Source organism: Hylobates moloch, unplaced genomic scaffold (genome assembly GCF_009828535.3).
Source record: "Hylobates moloch isolate HMO894 unplaced genomic scaffold, HMol_V3 SCAFFOLD_15, whole genome shotgun sequence".
In the NCBI taxonomy this organism is placed as follows: domain Eukaryota; kingdom Metazoa; phylum Chordata; class Mammalia; order Primates; family Hylobatidae; genus Hylobates; species Hylobates moloch.
In genome coordinates this window covers 54,999,722-55,017,383 of record NW_026652290.1, presented here as the reverse complement: position 1 = coordinate 55,017,383, position 17,662 = coordinate 54,999,722, and the positions used below count along the sequence as shown (strand labels likewise).

The following is a 17,662-nucleotide window of genomic DNA, read 5'->3' as shown; positions in this document are numbered from 1 at the left end:
TTTACCAAAAAGCTCTAAGAGGCTACTTCCTACTGACCTCTTCATCTCAATATTATTCCAAACAGGTATGGCATTAGGCATTTCAGTCAAAAAATGTATTGCCACTGCAAAATCTGAAGGATTAGATGAATGCAGGTTTTCAAACCTGTGTTTCTAAAAATGGGACAAGAATCTTCATCCTATTATACTTCATGAGATCAAAATCTCTATTCTAACAAAAGAGGAGACATCTATGACTCTTTCGACATGAATGTGCGTGTTAAGCCTTAACCCTTTCTTCTCCTTTCTTAAGTGCTTGGATAAATAGCATGGTATAATACAACAAAATAAAACGGGAGTGAAAAACCGTGGTCTCCATTCTGGTTTGATCACTCAACTACCTGTGCAGGTCACAGCCTTTCTGTGTGGAGGTTTCCTCACTGGTAAAGAAGAGGGCTGGCTTAGGTGACCTTCCCAGATCTACAACACCATGAACTGCAATACTGATCTTTATCTTTCTCAGAGAAATGAAAATGTAAAATGGGAAAAATGATTAAAGTGTTAAAATAACGTATTAGAGGAGAGATCTTCAATATAGAACAGCACTTCTGCTATGGTTATTTTTAGAACATAAGCTGCTTAAGGACAGGGACCACTTTCAGTTTATTTCCTCTGTCACTGGAAAGAAAGACTGCACAGACAGTAGGGAGGGCAAGGGGACTTTCCTCAGTTCTGCATGTGAACCAGCAGACCCATAGGCAGAGTGGCGCTGGCTCCACAAGGCCCGAGGTAGGCCTGGCCCGCGCTCTTTCCCTCATCCTACTAACTTTTATTCACAGTGGCACCTTCTCGCCAAATGGAAATCCTGCTCACAGAGAAGCAACTAGCATTTTCTCTGGAAAATAGGAAAATAGAGAACTCTTTGGCCCTGACTACTGCTAGGACTGTGGTGGCTGGTTCCCACAGTGACATGGAGCTCAGAGTGGCTGAGACTATGTGATGCAACGACAGAGCCAGGGTGAACAGGAGCACTTGGGGAAGCTGCAGGTGCAGCAGGCAACTGTAACTGCCCACCACGGACATACTAGCAGACAGCAATAAAATCTAACGTGCTAATGAAAGCATCTAGATGGCATCGAGTGTAAGATCTGGGAAGTCAATGACTAAAAACAACAGCGACTAGGACTTCTCTGCAACAATCACAATCCAGGCCTCTTCCCATGGTCCCTGTATCCAAGGTAGAGAAGAAAGAGTCTCCTGAACCACACTGAACAAATTGGCAGCATGCCTGATGATCTTCAATATTGATGAAAACACAACCACAGAGTCCAATATAATCAGCTCTCCTTATCTGCAGGTTTCACATCTCCCTCCATGCAACCAACCATGCATCAAAACCCACAGATAAGGGGGACAACTGTGTGTATTCTTCATCCACAGATGGTTGAATCTGCAGATGTGGAACATCAGATACAGAAGGCCAACTACTGTGTGTCCAGCATTGAGCTGCCTCCCTCTTAGGAGCACTGAGGTGCAAGGGGTAAAGCACTAAGGGCTGGCTGGGGAACGGAGCCTGGTAACCTCACTCAGCCTTTCATTCCGCTGTGCTCCGCATTCCCCTGCTGAAACATCTCGTGGGCTGTTCGATGCAGTGAAGGAAGAGGCTGGGGCCTACTGCCTTAGCCCTCCCACCCACCTACTCAGCATCCCAGGCAAGACACTGAGCTCTGTCTCCAGGGCCCCATCACTGGGTGATGCTGACCCAGCACCTCACTGTAGCACGAGTAATGTCACCAGGCAGTGCTATCCTGGTAACTACGTAAGCTGGACAGGTGTTATTTACTGGTAATGACATGACTATCATTCAGGCTTTATTTAATCCATTAAGTGTGGCCGGGCGCGGTGGCTCAAGCCTGTAATCCCAGCACTTTGGGAGGCCGAGGCAGGCGGATCACAAGGTCAGGAGATCGAGACCATCCTGGCTAACATGGTGAAACCCCGTCTCTACTAAAAATACTAAAAATTAGCCGGGCGTGATGGCGGGTGCCTGTAGTCCCAGCCACGCGGGAGGCTGAGGCAGAAGAATGGCGTGAACCTGGGAGGCGGAGCTTGCAGTGAGCCAAGATCGTGCCACTGCACTCCAGCCTGGGCGACAGAGCCAGAATCCATCTCAAAAAAAAAAAAAAAAAAAAATCCATTAAGTGTTTAAAAATTAATATAAAGAGGGCTGGGCATGGTGGCCCATGCTTGTAATCCCAGCACTTTGGGAGGCCAAGGCAGGCAGATCATTTGAGGTCAAGAGTTCAAGACCAGTCTTGCCAACATGGTGAAACCCCGTCTCTACTAAGAATACAAAAATTAGCCACACGTGGTGGCAGCCACCAGTAATCCCTGCTACTCGGGAGGCTGAGGCATGAGAATCGTTTGAACCTGGGAGGTGACAGGTGTAGTGAGCCGAGAGTGTGCCACTGCACTACAGCCTGGGCAAGAGAGCAAGACTTCATCTCAAAAAGAACCAAAAAACAAAGTTAATATAAAGGAAGACTCTGAGAACATGCGAATATTACTTTCTGAAAGGATCCTCTGTGTCCCTCTGCCTCTTTCCCTTGTCCTCATCTCTGAGCCCTTTCAGGCATTTACCATGCCAGGGATGTGCTTAGAGAGTGACAAGCACTCCCTCATTCAACCTCACCACCACCCTAACAGGGCAGGCGTTGTTAGCTCCACTTTACAGATGACGAAACTCAGGCTCGGAGAGGCTAGTGATTTGAGAAGAAAGCCAAGGAGCCTGGGAAGGAGGAGCTGGGGAGAAGACACTGTCATAGAGGTCAAGGGAGAAACTGTCACAAAGGAGCCAGAAACCACAGGGGGAATAAGACAGGGACTGGAAAATGCCCTCTGCATTTGGCAATACAGAAGAAGCTGCCTAGGCTCACCTCTCACAGCACTTGTAATTCCGTCAGTATCAGTCACACGGTGGTGCAGAGTCAGAGTTCATAGGATGAACTCTAACCCCATTTGACATGGAAGGGGTGCAGAACGGGGCTACAGAGAGGCGCAAGGTCACATGGATCATAAGAGCAGTGCCTACCAGACACATTTCTCCCCTATTTCTATGCCTCTCACACTCTTCTCCAAGGCAGGTAGCAAGGCCAGGGGTCAGGTCCTTAAGTTTTGGTACCACTGCCTGTTCTGAAATACATGCTAACAGGATTTAAACAAAAATTTTACTCATTGTTAAAGGCAACTAGGAATAGTGTCAATACATATTCAGAGCAATGCCTGCGGTCACTCTAGCCTGGTCTGCAACTGGCCCAACACTGGTGTCCCGACCCACCTTCTCATCCCCACACACCTTGCTATTCCCTTCTGCAGGCAGCCCTCTGGCTCTGCTCTCTGCCCAGAATGTTCTTCATCCTCTCTGTGACCACTTATTTCCTGTCAGGCCTTCAAAATCCTGCTTTTCCAGAAAATTCCAATCACCAATGCCTGATCTCACTATCTGGCCATACATTAAGCCCCTTGATTATCTTCTATTCATCATTTTCTTCTACAGAGTTTTGTATTTCATCTATTTCTGTTTCAAGTCTAAATATTTCATTGACATCTTCTTACCAACAATACTTTGAATATCTTGAGGGTAGGAACAATGTTATATTTGTCCCATCCCTACAGAATTATGTACTTGTACTATGCTAAGGTTATAATAAATATTCAACAACATGCATTCCCCGCCCCCCTCGCCTTTTTTTTTTTTTTTTGAGACAGTCTTGCTCTGTCACCCGGGCTGGAGTGTAGTGGCACAATCTCAGCTCACTGCAACCTCCGCCTCCTGGGTTCAAGCAATTCTCCTGCCTCAGCCTCCTAAGTAGCTGGGATTACAGGTGCCAGCCACCACACCCAGCTAATTTTTTGTATTTAGTGGAGATGGGGTTTCACCATGTTGACCAGGCTGGTCTCAAACTCCTGACCACAGGTGATCTACCTGCCTCAGCCTCCCAAAGTGCTGGGATTACAGGCATGAGCCACCACGCCTGGCCACATTCCTCTATTTCTACTCAGAAAAAAAGCGCTGATTGTGGGCAGAAGTACACTAGAGAAAGCTATCTAAGCCTTTGGGAGGTATATACTCATTCTCCTGTAAGCTAACTGCCTTAATATAGAAATGCCAGGATGCACCACTTCATACCCACTAGGATGGCTAACACAAAAAAGGTCAATAACAAGTGTTGGTAAAGACGCGGAGAAACTGGAACCTTCACGTATTGCCAATGGATGTAAAATAGTGTAGCTACTTTGGAAAACAGTTTGAAGGATCCTCAAAAAGTTAAACACAGAGCTACTATATGACCCAGCAATCTACCCCTAGGTATATACCTATAAGAATTCAAAACATATGTCCACACAAAAACTGGTACATGAATGTTCATAGCAGCGTTATTATTCATAATAGCCAAAAAGTGAAAACAACTCGAATATTCATCAGTGAATGAATGGATAAACAAAATGTGGTACATCCATACAACAGAATATTATGAAACTATGAAAATGAAGTACTGATACATACTACAACATTGATGAACCTTGAAAACATTATGCTAAGTGAAAAAGTCAGACAGAAGGGGTCACATATTATGATCCCATTTATATGAAATGTTCAGAACATGAAAATACAGAGACAGAAAGTAGATTAGGGGTTACCAGGGCAGAGGGAAAGGGGAGAGAGAATAGGGACTGCTAATGGATACATGGTTTCTTTTGGGGATGATGAAATGTTCTGGAATTAGATAGTAGTATACTAAAAACTGCTGAATTTTATACCTTTTTTTTTTTTTTTTTTGAGGCAGAGTCTCGCTCTGTTGCCCAGGCTGGAGTGCAGTGGCGTGATCTCCACTCACCGCAACCCCTGCCTCCCAGATGCAAGTGATTCTCATGCCTCCGCCTCCTGAGTACCTGGGACTATAGGCATGCGCTACCACGCCCGGCAAAGTTTTGTATTTTTAGTAGAGACGGGGTTTCACCATGTTGGCCAGGCTGGTCTCGAACTCCTGATCTCAAGTGATCTGCCCGCCTTGGCCTCCCGAAGTGCTGGGATTATAGGCATGAGCCACCACGCCTGGCCTGAATTATATACTTAAAAGGAGTAAATTTTATAGTATGTGAATTATGTCTCAATTTTTTAAAAAAGTTAAGAAATAAAAGAAATGCAGGTATGCTGCTTTATCCCAAAACCTTTAGAGTATACAAAAACCACCCAGTGTTCTTATTAAGATATGGCTTCTTGGGCTTCCCTGATGTCACTACCAAAATTTTGGCCCAAGAGATTCAGTGTGGAACCTACCGGCCTGCATTTAACAAGCATGCTAGGGGATGCTGATTCAAGTTATTAGCTATGAAGCATGTTTCCTGAAACACAGGTAGAATGAAAAGAAACTGTAATTTAGAATCTGAAGGGCTGGATTCAAATTCTGGCACTGTCCTTCCCAGTTATATGACCTTAGGCAAGTCACATAACCTCTCTGCTCCTTAGTTTCCTCAACTATAAAATGTAACAAAGAATGTCTCCCCCGAAGAGACACTGTACATAAAATGTAGTAGAGTACATGGCACATAATTGGTGCCCGATACATGCTAAGTTGAACCCTAACAAGGTGACAATTCCATTCAACAAACACTGTCAAGTGACTACAATATGAAAGGCACGGTGCCTGGTGATGGCAATTAGGACAATTAAAAAAATCGATTAGTTGATTTTGCAAAATATGAAATAAGACTTTAAAAACCAAGCATCATTGTTTACTAAGTATTTAAATTAAAAGTATTATTTTTCACAATCCTGAAAAAGTAGGGGGAGTATACCAGGAAAAACAAAAATAACACAGGCTCAGGCATTTGATAATTATAAAGAATTTCTGGAGGCTACTTAAGTAATGAAACTTATACCTGTACTGTATTTTTTCCTTTGTTATTTTCTCTCCTCAGGCAGAATATAAACATAAAAACAGGGACCATATCTTAAATTTCTCTCATATCCCCACAGTATCTACTCCATCCCTGGGGCAAACAGAAAATATTGAGTAAGAATGCCCGTAATGAAAGAGTGTGGTCTGTACCTTCAGGTCCCGGTGGATAATAGGAGTTTTGCACTGATGCAGGCGGGCAACAGCTTCACAGGTATCACAAAATATCTGGAGCACTTCATTCTCTGTAAAGCCTGTTTGCAGGCGCTGGTTCATCAGGTTTACCACCTGGCCACCTGAGGGGGTACGTACAGGGCAAAGGAGAGGTTATAAACGTTCAGACTTGTCATTTAGTCTAAGAGAATGAACGGCTGTCCAGAGAGAAGCGGTCTGGACTAAGGTAACAGAGCTGACCACTGACTGAGCCAGGATTAAAACCTAGTTGTCTTGACTCCCAGCTTAGGATTTGTTTTCTGATAATTCAGTGTCTCCTCTAATGCATCAAAAATAGTTTCTTTATTTTATAAAGCACCCCAGATGTGAGCTGCCCTCACTATGTCTTCGAGATTAGTAGAACTGACAATATGGTCCTGCTGTAGTTGCCTGGTTATATTGTGTCCATTGTGTATGAGACATGGCCACAGCCTCAACTTGCCATATCTTTTAGTAAGAATCAGATGGCACAATAGGTCCAGGGAGCAGGAAGAAGATGGTTTTATAGTCTGAACTTCAAGAACAGCTTAGTCTCTCTGGCTTCACTGCTTACTGCTTGGCTTGCAGAAATGGTACCACCAACAATTAATCTCCAAGACCAAAAGACTGACGACCTCACTTACAACATTATCCAGATACCTGGATGCTCCTACTGTCTGATCTCTAAACATTTTAGTATCCAAAAAGGAATGAGCAGGAGGAAACAGTCAAGTTCAAATTTGGTAGTACTTTAGAAAATCAGGTAAATAATACAGTAAGGGCTGAAATTACTGGTTAACATCACATTTTTGGGATTAGCAACATATTTAATTTATGGATAGTATCTTCTTTTTTTTTTTGAGACAGAGTCTCACTCTGTTGCCAGGCTAGAGTGTAGTGGCGTGATCTCGGCTCACTGCAACCTCCACCTCCTGGGTTCAAGTGATTCTCCTGCCTCAGCCTCCCAAGTAGCTGGGACTACAGGTGCGCACCACCATGCCCAGCTAATTTTTGTATTTTTAGTAGAAATAGGGTTTTACCATGTTAACCAGGATGGTCTTGATCTCTTGACCTCATGATCCACCCGCCTTGGCCTCCCAAAGTGCTGGGATTACAGGCGTGAGCCACCGCGCCTGGCCTATGGATAGTATCTTAAGCGTAAGGAAAATGTTAATGGAACTAAGGGTGATTACAAAACACAGCACCAAACAGTAAGGCACTGACCTAAGCCAAACCCCCAAATGGTTATATAAAATGCAATTAACTCTGAAAAAATTCATGCTACAGTCTGAATTTCCCAAGATAAATGTTTTTTTGAAACTTGAAGCTTTCAATGACTTTACTCCACTGTTAACAGCTGCATCATTTGAATATAGCCTCACCTTACTAGGAATTATAGCTTTAGCGCAGGGACAGGAGGGTCACTTCCATTAGACGAAAAGGATTCTTTTACCCCGTAACACATGAATGATGGCATGAGTGGGAAAGAGAACACACAAGTGAGGGAGTTGGGGAAGCTGCACTGTTTCTTTCGTCCTTCTGGAGTTGAGTCTTTATTATGTGCCTTCATCACTTGTTATAAAGCATCACAAAGAACATATTCATTCTCATTCCTTTACATCCTCATTTATATACAAACACCAAACCTTCCTAAACCTAACAAAAATGGAGTTTTATATTATCTACAGTTTCAATTGTTTGTACCATTATAAGAATAACTAAGAGTTGACAGCAGATTGTATCTTTTAGTTTTCTCATCTGTCAAACCAGAACACACCATAGAGTGCAGTGCACATTAAGTGAAATGACCCCCCTAACCTTGACAATCAAAATGCTAGAGAAATGACAGCTTAAGGGAATGGTTCATATACATACCTCTACAAAAGTCCATCAGAATGAGCACTTCCCATACATCACCGCTACTCACGTTGTTGATACTAGAATCAATGTAACCCACAATATTCTTGTGCCCTGACAGGTCCCTCTGTGAACAAGAGATGAGAAATATATTGTTAGTTTCAGATGCCAATAGGACAGAATTAGCCAGTCAGTTCCATTAGCACAGATAATTTAAATACAGAGATGATACAGTGTTGACAGAGAAGACTAAGGAGCGGGGTCAAGAACAGGTTTCCAATGGTCCCTGAGATTCACAGCTAGATCTTCAACAGCAATTCCATAACCCTACTAAACCAGAGCATACTCCAGAACCTAAATTCTAGAGTCGAATGCACAGAGTGCCTACTTGCTTACTGCATCAATGCTCCACGTAAACTAGAAGCAAAGACTCCCCTCTCCAGAAACACTGCAGGGAGTAAAGAGTAGAGAGACCGTATGAACTACTTAAATATGTGAACTTCTAATTAAGAAAAACAAAATTGATGTTTTTCCTGGTTGTAGGGGCAAAAATGAATTCAACTTGACTTTTAAATAGTTAGTACTGTTTTCTCCCTTTGGGAAATCTACAAAAAAAAAAAGCTATTTACAAAGTCTTGAAGGGACTACAGTAGCATCCAGACCTAAGCATTTTGCTCATAATTAGGCCTTTCAAGCCAACCAACTGGGATATAAGATGGGCATGTTTCCAGCTCTTCAGTTGGAACTGCATGTGATCTCTTAGGGCTGCTTGGATGAATTCATTCATCCAACCAACATTTGTTGAGCACCTCCTATGTGTCAGGACCCATCTAGGAACTGGAAGTGGCCTCACATTTTGGTATAGTCCTTTCAACATCTCCAGAGAGGCAGCTCTTTGTAATGATGATATTCAAAACCAAGGTAATTAAGAAGTAAGTTGAGGAAATTAAAAGAAGGCAAGCTGGGTGACATGATTTTTGCACAAATGCAAGGTAAGGTTTTATTTTTTAAACTAGTTTTAATAAATTGTCCTACTTTTGTTTCAAAAAGGTCAGGGGGAAGGAAAACATGTGGTCCCCTGAGAATCACCATACAAACTTAGCAGTTTGGACCATGAGAACAGAAACTACCACCACTCTAATTAGATTCAGCTATTTACAGTGAAAACCAAATTTCATAACAAAACAAGAGAAAACCCCATGGTATGAAGTGAACACACCTGAACCCTGGGCATCAAAGTTAAAACTCATTAGAGTCTTCCTCTGAGTGATGGATTGTGAATGACTATTGCCTCAGAAATGGTAGCTGCAACAAAAGTTCAGACAAAAGTAGAAAGGCTTTGGAATTGGCAGATGGAAGTCACTGGAGACTTACGTGAGAGTAGTTTCAGAGAATGGATGGGATGGTGGTGAGAATGAAACTGGACTTGCAATGAATGGGAGTTGAGCAAATAGGGCCAGGGTCTACAGATTACTCTTGCAGAACATTTGTGCCTAAGGCAGCAGCATTGAGGGGAAAGGGTGTTTAGAATGGGAGAAACCTGAGCACCAGAAAGAGGAAGGAGCCAAGAGAAGAGAGCTTTAAGATACAGGAGAGAATGATGATAATTGACAGAAAAAGTCCTATAAGTAGAAGGGTGGGATTAAGAGTGCTGTTCAAGCCAGAGGCATCACACTACCTGACTGCAAACTATACTACAATGCTACAGTAACCAAAACAGCATGGTACTGGTACCAAAACAGAGATATAGATCAATGGAACAGAACAGAGCCCTCAGAAATAATGCCACATATCTACAACCATCTGATCTTTGACAAACCTGACAAAAACAAGCAATGGGGAAAGGATTCCCTATTTAATAAATGGTGCTGGGAAAACTGGCTAGCCATATGTAGAAAGCTGAAACTGGATCCCTTCCTTACACCTTATACAAAAATTAATTCAAGATGGATTAAAGACTTACATGTTAGACCTAAAACCATAAAAACCCTAGAAGAAAACCTAGGCAATACCATTCAGGACATAGGCATGGGCAAGGACTTCATGTCTAAAACACCAAAAGCAATGGCAACAAAAGCCAAAATTGACAATGGGATCTAATTAAACTAAAGAGCTTCTGCACAGCAAAAGCAACTACCATCAGAGTGGACAGGCAACCTACAGAATGGGAGAAAATTTTTGCAACCTATTCATCTGACAAAGGGCTAATATCCAGAATCTACAATGAACTCAAACAAATTTACAAGAAAAAAACAAACAACCCCATCGAAAAGTGGGTGAAGGATATGAACAGACACTTCTCAAAAGAAGACATTTATGCAGCCAAAAAACACATGAAAAAACGCTCATCATCACTGGCCATCAGAGAAATGCAAATCAAAACCACAATGAGATACCATCTCACACCAGTTAGAATGGCCATCATTAAAAAGTCAGGAAACAACAGGTGCTGGAGAAATAGGAACACTTTTACACTGTTGGTGGGACTGTAAACTAGTTCAACCATTGTGGAAGTCAGTGTGGCGATTCCTCAGGGATCTAGAACCAGAAATACCATTTGACCCAGCCATCCCATTACTGGGTATATACTCAAAGGATTATAAATCATGCTGCTATAAAGACACATGCACACGTATGTTTATTGTGGCACTATTCACAATAGCAAAGAGTTGGAACCAACCCAAATGTCCAACAACGATAGACTGGATTAAGAAAATGTGGCACATATACACCATGGAATACTATGCAGCCATAAAAAATGATGAGTTCATGTCCTTTGTAGGGACATGGATGAAACTGGAAACCATCATTCTCAGCAAACTATCGCAAGGACAAAAAACTAAACACCGCATGTTCTCACTCATGGGTGGGAATTGAACAATGAGAACACATGGACACAGGAAGGGGAACATCACACTCCCGGGACTGTTGTGGGGTGGGGGGAGGGGGGAGGGATAGCATTAGGAGATATACCTAATGCTAAATGATGAGTTAATGGGTGCAGCACACCAACATGGCACATGTATACATATGTAATAAACCTGCACATTGTGCACATGTACCCTAAAACTTAGAGTATAATAATAATAAAATAAAAAAATTTTTAAAAAAAGAGTACTGTTCAAGGGACTGGTCTTGGGTAACTTTTTTTTTTTTTTCTTTTTTTCCTGGCAAGCACGAAGGAGGCAAGGATGGCTGTGCATGCTGGTTTAAGGTGGAAGAAAAAGAGAACTCAAGTGAGTTCGGATCTATTGTTTTATTTTTGGTAGAGAATAAGGTCATTTCCTAAATGTATAGGAATGACAAAGAAGTTGGATGAGACAAAAGACTTACAGCATCTGCTTTGGATAATAGATAAGGGAGATGATGAAGCTGACACACAGTCTCTATAATTCAAGTTTTTCCCGAAGAGAAAATGATTTTGGGACTCACATTTTAGTGGCCTATCCTTCCCTCTGCTTCCCCATCTCATCATCAACCCATCTAGAAAACTCATTTCCATTTACACATTCCTGAAAGTAGGAAGAACTGGAGAGAAGTTCTTTGAAACCAAAATAAGGATCATATCCTCCGAATATTCAAAGATGAATGAAAGACTCATGTCCCTACATTTAACTATTTGAAAAAGAATCAGCAATGTTGCCTCTGAGTTGGTCTCATCCTAAGAGGAATAATAAAACATCTGGAAAAAAGCAAAAAAATATTGGTAGAACCATGCTTTGGTTTGAAGGTTTGTGTCCCCTCCAAAATTCATGTTAAAACTTAAATCCCCAATGCAATAGTATTAAGAGGTGGGGCCTTTAGGAGGTGATTAAGTCATGAGGGCAGAGCCCTCATGAATGGGATAAGCAACTTTATAAAAGGGCTAGAGGGAACTAGCTAGGCTCATTTGTCCTTCTGCCTTCCACCATGTAAAGACAAAGCATCCCCTCCAGAGAAGGCAGCGCTCAAGGCGCCATCTTGAAAGCAGAGACCAGGCTCTTACCAGACACTGAACCTGTCAGCACCTTGATGATTTTGGACTTCTTACCCTCTAGTACAATAAGAAAATAAATTTCTCTTCTTTATAAACTGCCCAAGTCTCAGGTGCTTTGTTACAGTAATACAGATGGACTAACACAAGCCAATAGGGGGTAAAGAGGCATTAAAGGACCAAAACTGGATAATCAACATCTGCAGATGGCACCTTGCAGTTTGCCAAGATGTTTGCTAAACAGTTCAAGTCTGAATTGCTGTTCATTTTCTCTTCTGCAGAGATCCTGAGATATGTCCAAGCAGAAAAGACCCCCTCTTTGGAGAAAGACAATGGCATTTGGCTTTAATGACCTGATGATACAGCAACATCTCAGATTTTAGAGTAAAACCTCACTAGTTTATAACTCTGATGGAGAAGATCTGTTTGAATGGCTGTGAAACATAGAAAAGGTCAAGAGAAAATCTTAACACGAGTTGAGACTGACTCACATTTAAGGTACACTGACTGTAGCTCCTGCCCTGTTCTCAGCAGCAACAGGCCAGAGAGTGCCAAGCTTTCCTCTGATTTTGGTTAGAAGACCAGATCCAGGCTTACAGCACAGAAATGGATGTAGAGGTATAGAATGGAACCACATAGGGAATACCTCAGCTACAACCTGCTTACTCAGAAAAAGGCAGGATGAGGGAAAGATGCTTTGCTGCCCTTGCCTACAACTATTATTTGGAGTACCAGAATTATGATGAGTATTAGTCAAAATGTGATTTTCAGGGAAGTGGGGAATATTTAGTTAAACCATAGATAAGATCACTACTACATGATTTAAGCAGTGATAAGTTTAAAGAGTTTATGTTATTTTAAGCTTTAATTTTAAACTATCATTAAACAACATTAATAAAGTATTGAAAAACTGTTAGAAGACCTGCTTTATTAAATAGATATTTTTAAATGGTTTGTAGTTACCTTACTCATTTTCATATTTAACTGCTTGAAGCAGTGAAAAACGTTTTTCATACACACATGCAAAAGCTACCAGTTTTGAAAACCAAGCCTTCAACCCAGGTCCTATAGATTATCACGAATCCCAAGTTTATCTGGCGCCTTAACTAATGGTGCTTGAAGCGCAGCATGGTATACTATCCCTAGCCTCAAAATTCCTGTGACAGAAGAATTCCTAGTAAAGAATCTTAATTAAGGCCTTATGAAAAAAAAGGAGGACTCAATTTCTAAGTATATCTAAGAAAACCTTTATATTTATGTTCAAGAAAACAAATACAGCATTCTAAACTGCATATCAGTAACATGTCACTCACTTCAAAACAGTAAAAATGAACATTGTATATAACTATATGTCATTAGCTCAGGCTACCCTTCCTTGGAACTTCAGTATGATATGTGCAAATCCATGATGATGGAAATTTGCTTACTGCTTGCATTTGCAGATAGTAAGTTTCCAAAGAAGCATCTTTACCTGCTTTGACCCTCCTTTCAAACATTCTACTTTTTCTGACTTTATGACTCAGCACTATTGCTGTCTACTTCTGGGATCACACTATGGTTCCACAGAACCTCTTAAGCAAATTTCAGCTTCTTCTTAAAGATGAAAGAAAGCACTTCTAAGGTCTAGAATTAGTTTATTTCTCTCAAGATTGCATTTTTTTTTTTTTTTTTGAGACGGAGTCTTGCTCTGTCACCCAGGCTAGAGTGCAGTGGTACAATCTCAGCTCACTGCAACCTCCGCCTCCCAGGTTCAAGTGATTCTCCTGCCTCAGCACCTTGATTAGCTGGGATTACAGGCGCATGTCACCACTCCTGGCTAATTTTTGTATTTTTAGTAGACACATGGTTTTGCCATGTTGGCCAGGCTGGTCTCGAACTCTTGACCTCAGGTGATCCACTCACCTCAGCCTCCCAAAGTGCTGGGATTACAGATGTGAGCCATTGTGCCCAGCCACCAAGATTGCATTATAAATGTCTTCTGCTTTACTATTCCCTCTCCCCTTTTCTCTCTATAATCCTAAATTTCATTTATAATTCTTTCAAGAGGAGTTATTTACTGGCAAACAAAAACTATCAAGTCCAGTGCAATAGTAAAACAAAAAGCATTTTGAGATCTAGGCTGGCCTTGGAGTCTATTGGAGACCTTTTTGGACTTCTGCTATATAAGAAGTTCCAGTTATTTTTCTCTTCCCTATACCCATATTTATTCTACCTTTCCCAAGTCTTTTGTTGTTGTTGTTGTTGTTGTTAAGACAAAGTCTCACTCTGTCACCCAGGCTGGAGTGCGGTGGCGTGATCTCAGCTCACAGCAACCTCCACCTCCTGGGTACAAGCAATTCTCATGCCTCAGACTCCCAAGTAGCTGGGATTACAGGTATGCATCACCACATTGGGCTAATTTTTATATTTTTAGTAGAGACGGGGTTTTGCCATGTTAGCAAGGCTGGTCTCGAACTCCTGACCTCAAGTGATCTGCTCACCTCAGCCTCCCAAAGTGCTGGGATTACAGGTGTGAGCCACCATGCCTGGCCACCAAGACTGCATTATAAATGTCTTCTGCTTTACTATTCCTTGGTGCTGAGCTTATAGGCATGAGCCACTGCGCCTGGCCCCTTTCCTAAGTCTTATTAATTAATCTTGTACTTACTAAACAGACCCTTAAAGTCACCTAGAGTCTGATTCTAGAATAGTGCTACTCAAACTTTAATATCTGTATGAATTATGTGGGGATCCCGTTAAAAAGCAGATTCTAATTCAGTAGCCCTAGGATAGGCCTAAGATTCTAAGTTTCTAATAGGTGTGTAACTATCTTTCTGGTCAATAACCCTTAAAGAAGCAAGGATATAGAGCAGTGCTATTCAAAATGTGGTCCACAAACATCTGCTGGTTAATAAACTATTACCAGAAGGTAAGGAAATGAGGAGCTTGCTCCATGACATAAATCAATCAAATCACTAAGCTCTTTTTTCTCCCCCCAGCAAGATCTTACCTGTGAGGGAAGCAGTTCATTGATTTATATTATGGCACAAGATCCTTTGAGTGGCATCGGTACATTTATACTCAACTGATTTTTGACAAGGGTGCCAAGACAATTCAATGGGTGAAGAATGGTCTTTTTTAAAAGTAGTGCCGGGACAAGTGGGAATTATTTGGATCCCTACCTCACACCATATACAAACATTAACTCAAAATGGATCAAAGAACTAAAAATTCCTCAAAGAAAACATATGCGCAAATCTTTGTGACTTTAGATGAGGCAATAGGTTCTTAGATATGACACTTAAAGCTCAAGCAATCAAGCAAAAAGCGATAAATTGCACTTTATTGAAATTAAAAATCTGTGTTTCAAATGGCACTATTAAGAAAGTCTAAAAACAACATAAAGAATGGAAGTAAATATTTACAAATCATACATCTGATAAGGATTTAGTGTCCAGAATACGTGAAGAACCCTTACAACTCAACAACAACAAAAAAGACAACCCAATGTAAAAATTAGCAAAGGATCTGAATAGATATTTTTCCAAAGAGCATATACAAATGGCCGAAAGCATATGAAAAGATGATCAACGTCATCAATCACTAGGGAAATGTAAATAAAAAATCACAGTGAAATACCATTTCACACCCACTACGATGGCTATAATAAAAAACAAATAATAAAAAATATTGGCAAGGAGGTGAAAATTGGAATCCTTGTATATTACTAGTAGAAATATAAAATGATGCAGCTACCAAAACAGTCTGACAGTTCCTCAAAAAGTCAAGTTATCATATGACCTAGCAATTTCACCCAAGAGATGTGAAAATATTATATGCACACAAAAATTTCTACACAAATGTTCACAGCAACATTATTCACAATAGCCAAATGTGAAAATAACCCAAATTCCATCAACTGATAAATGAATAAATAAAATGTGGTACATTCATACAACAGAATATCACAAGCCACACAATGGAATGAAGTATTGATACAGGCTATGACATGTATTAAGTACATGTTTTTAAGGATGAAACTTAAAAACAATATGCTAAGTGAAAACAGACACAAGAGGTCAAATATTGTATGAGTCAATTTATATGAAATATCTAGAATATGCAGTAAAAAGATGAGTGGTTTCAGGGGCTGTGGAGAGGGGGAATAAGGAAAGACTGCTAACAGGCCGGAAGTTTCCTTCAGGGGGTAAGAAAAAAGTGTTCTAAAATTAGTGGTGATGGTTGCACAACCTTGTGAATATACTAAAAATCACTAACCATATGCTTTAAAAGGGTAAATTTTATCTCAATTTGTATACACACAAAAGTAACATGACAGACTGGGAGGAAAATACATTTTTTTCTAAGTCAACACACAGGAGGAGAAAAGCATAAGGAAAAAAAGGTCATTTGAGTAACACTGATCTAGAGCAACCAGGCAGCCCATATCTGGATCCCCACTACAGCCTTTTGACAAGCTTTCTTTCTTTTTTCTTTCTTTCTCTTTCTTTCTTTCTTTCTTCCTTTCTTTTTCTTTCTTTCTTCCTTTCTTTTTTTCTTTCTTTCCTTCTTTCTTTTCTTTCTTTCTTTCCTTCTTTCTTTTCTTTCTTTCTTTCCTTTCTTTTTCTTTCTCTCTCCTTCCTTCCTTTCTCTTTCTCCTTCCTTCCTTCTCTCTCTCTCCTTCCTTCCTTTCTCTTTCTTTTTCTTTCTTTTCTTTCTTTTCTTTCCTTCCTTCCTTTCTTTTTTTGTCTCTCTCTCTCTCTCTCTTTTCCCCTTCCTTCCTTCCTTTCTTTTTTTCTGTTGAGACAGAGTCTTGCTCTGTCACCAGGCTGAAGTGCAGTGGCGCAATCTTGGCTCACTGCAACCTCCACCTCCTGGGTTCAAGTGATTCTCCTGCCTCAGCCTCCCGAGTAGCTGGGACTACAGGCATGCACCACCACACCCAGCTAATTTTTGTATTTTTAGTAGAAACGGGGTTTCACCATCTTGGCCAGGATGGTCTCAATCTCTTGACCTCGTGATCCACCTGCCTTGGCCTCCCAAAGTGCTGGTACTACAAGCGTGAGCCACCACGCCCGGCCGACAAGCTGTTTTCTTAGAATAATGCCACTTCCTTAGGCCCTCAGCCAATCTACAGACAGCCCTCACCCGTTAGACAGTTCTTCCTTACCTATCTGGAATCTTCCACCTCCTGATTTTCTAGATTGTCCTCTCCAGAGCAAAATTAGCAAGTCTAGTCTATTTTTCCACTTTCTAAACAGGTGAGGCTGGGCTCGGTGGCTCACACCTGTAATCCCAGCACTTTGGGAGGCCAAGGTGGGTGGATTACCTGAGGTCAGGAATTCGAGACCAGCCTGACCAACATGGTGAAACCACGTCTCTACTAAAAACACAAAAATTAGCCCGGCGTGGTGGCATGCACCTGTAGTCCCAGCTACTCGGGAGGCCGAGACAGAAGAATTGCTTGAACCCAGGAGGTGGAGGTTGCACTGAGCCGAGATTATGCCAGTGAACTCCAGCCTGGGTGACAGAGTGAGACTCAATCTCAAAAATAAATAAATAAATAAAAAGTAAAATATAATAAACAGGTGAAATAGCGTTATTTAGACTGAGTGTTCTTTTCTCCATGTGAAACATCCCCTCTTTCTCTGACATGGCTTTTAAGACCATTTTGGCTGCTCCTACACTTATTTGCTTTGCTCTGCTACATTCTTTTTATAAG

At 41.3% G+C, this 17,662-nt stretch overlaps 1 protein-coding gene across 7 annotated transcripts in view; it reads right to left on the bottom strand.

Moving 5' to 3' along the window:
* Positions 1-17,662, bottom strand: part of AAK1 (AP2 associated kinase 1) — a 184,253-nt gene that overhangs the window by 72,098 nt on the left and 94,493 nt on the right. For all 7 annotated transcript variants that reach the window (XM_058429163.1, XM_058429165.1, XM_058429161.1 and 4 more), the window contains exons 4-5: positions 8,007-8,115; positions 6,093-6,235 (exon numbers count right to left, since the gene is read on the bottom strand). In XM_058429163.1, coding sequence (XP_058285146.1) covers positions 6,093-6,235; positions 8,007-8,115 — 252 coding nt within the window. The remainder of the gene's footprint in view (positions 1-6,092; positions 6,236-8,006; positions 8,116-17,662) is intronic.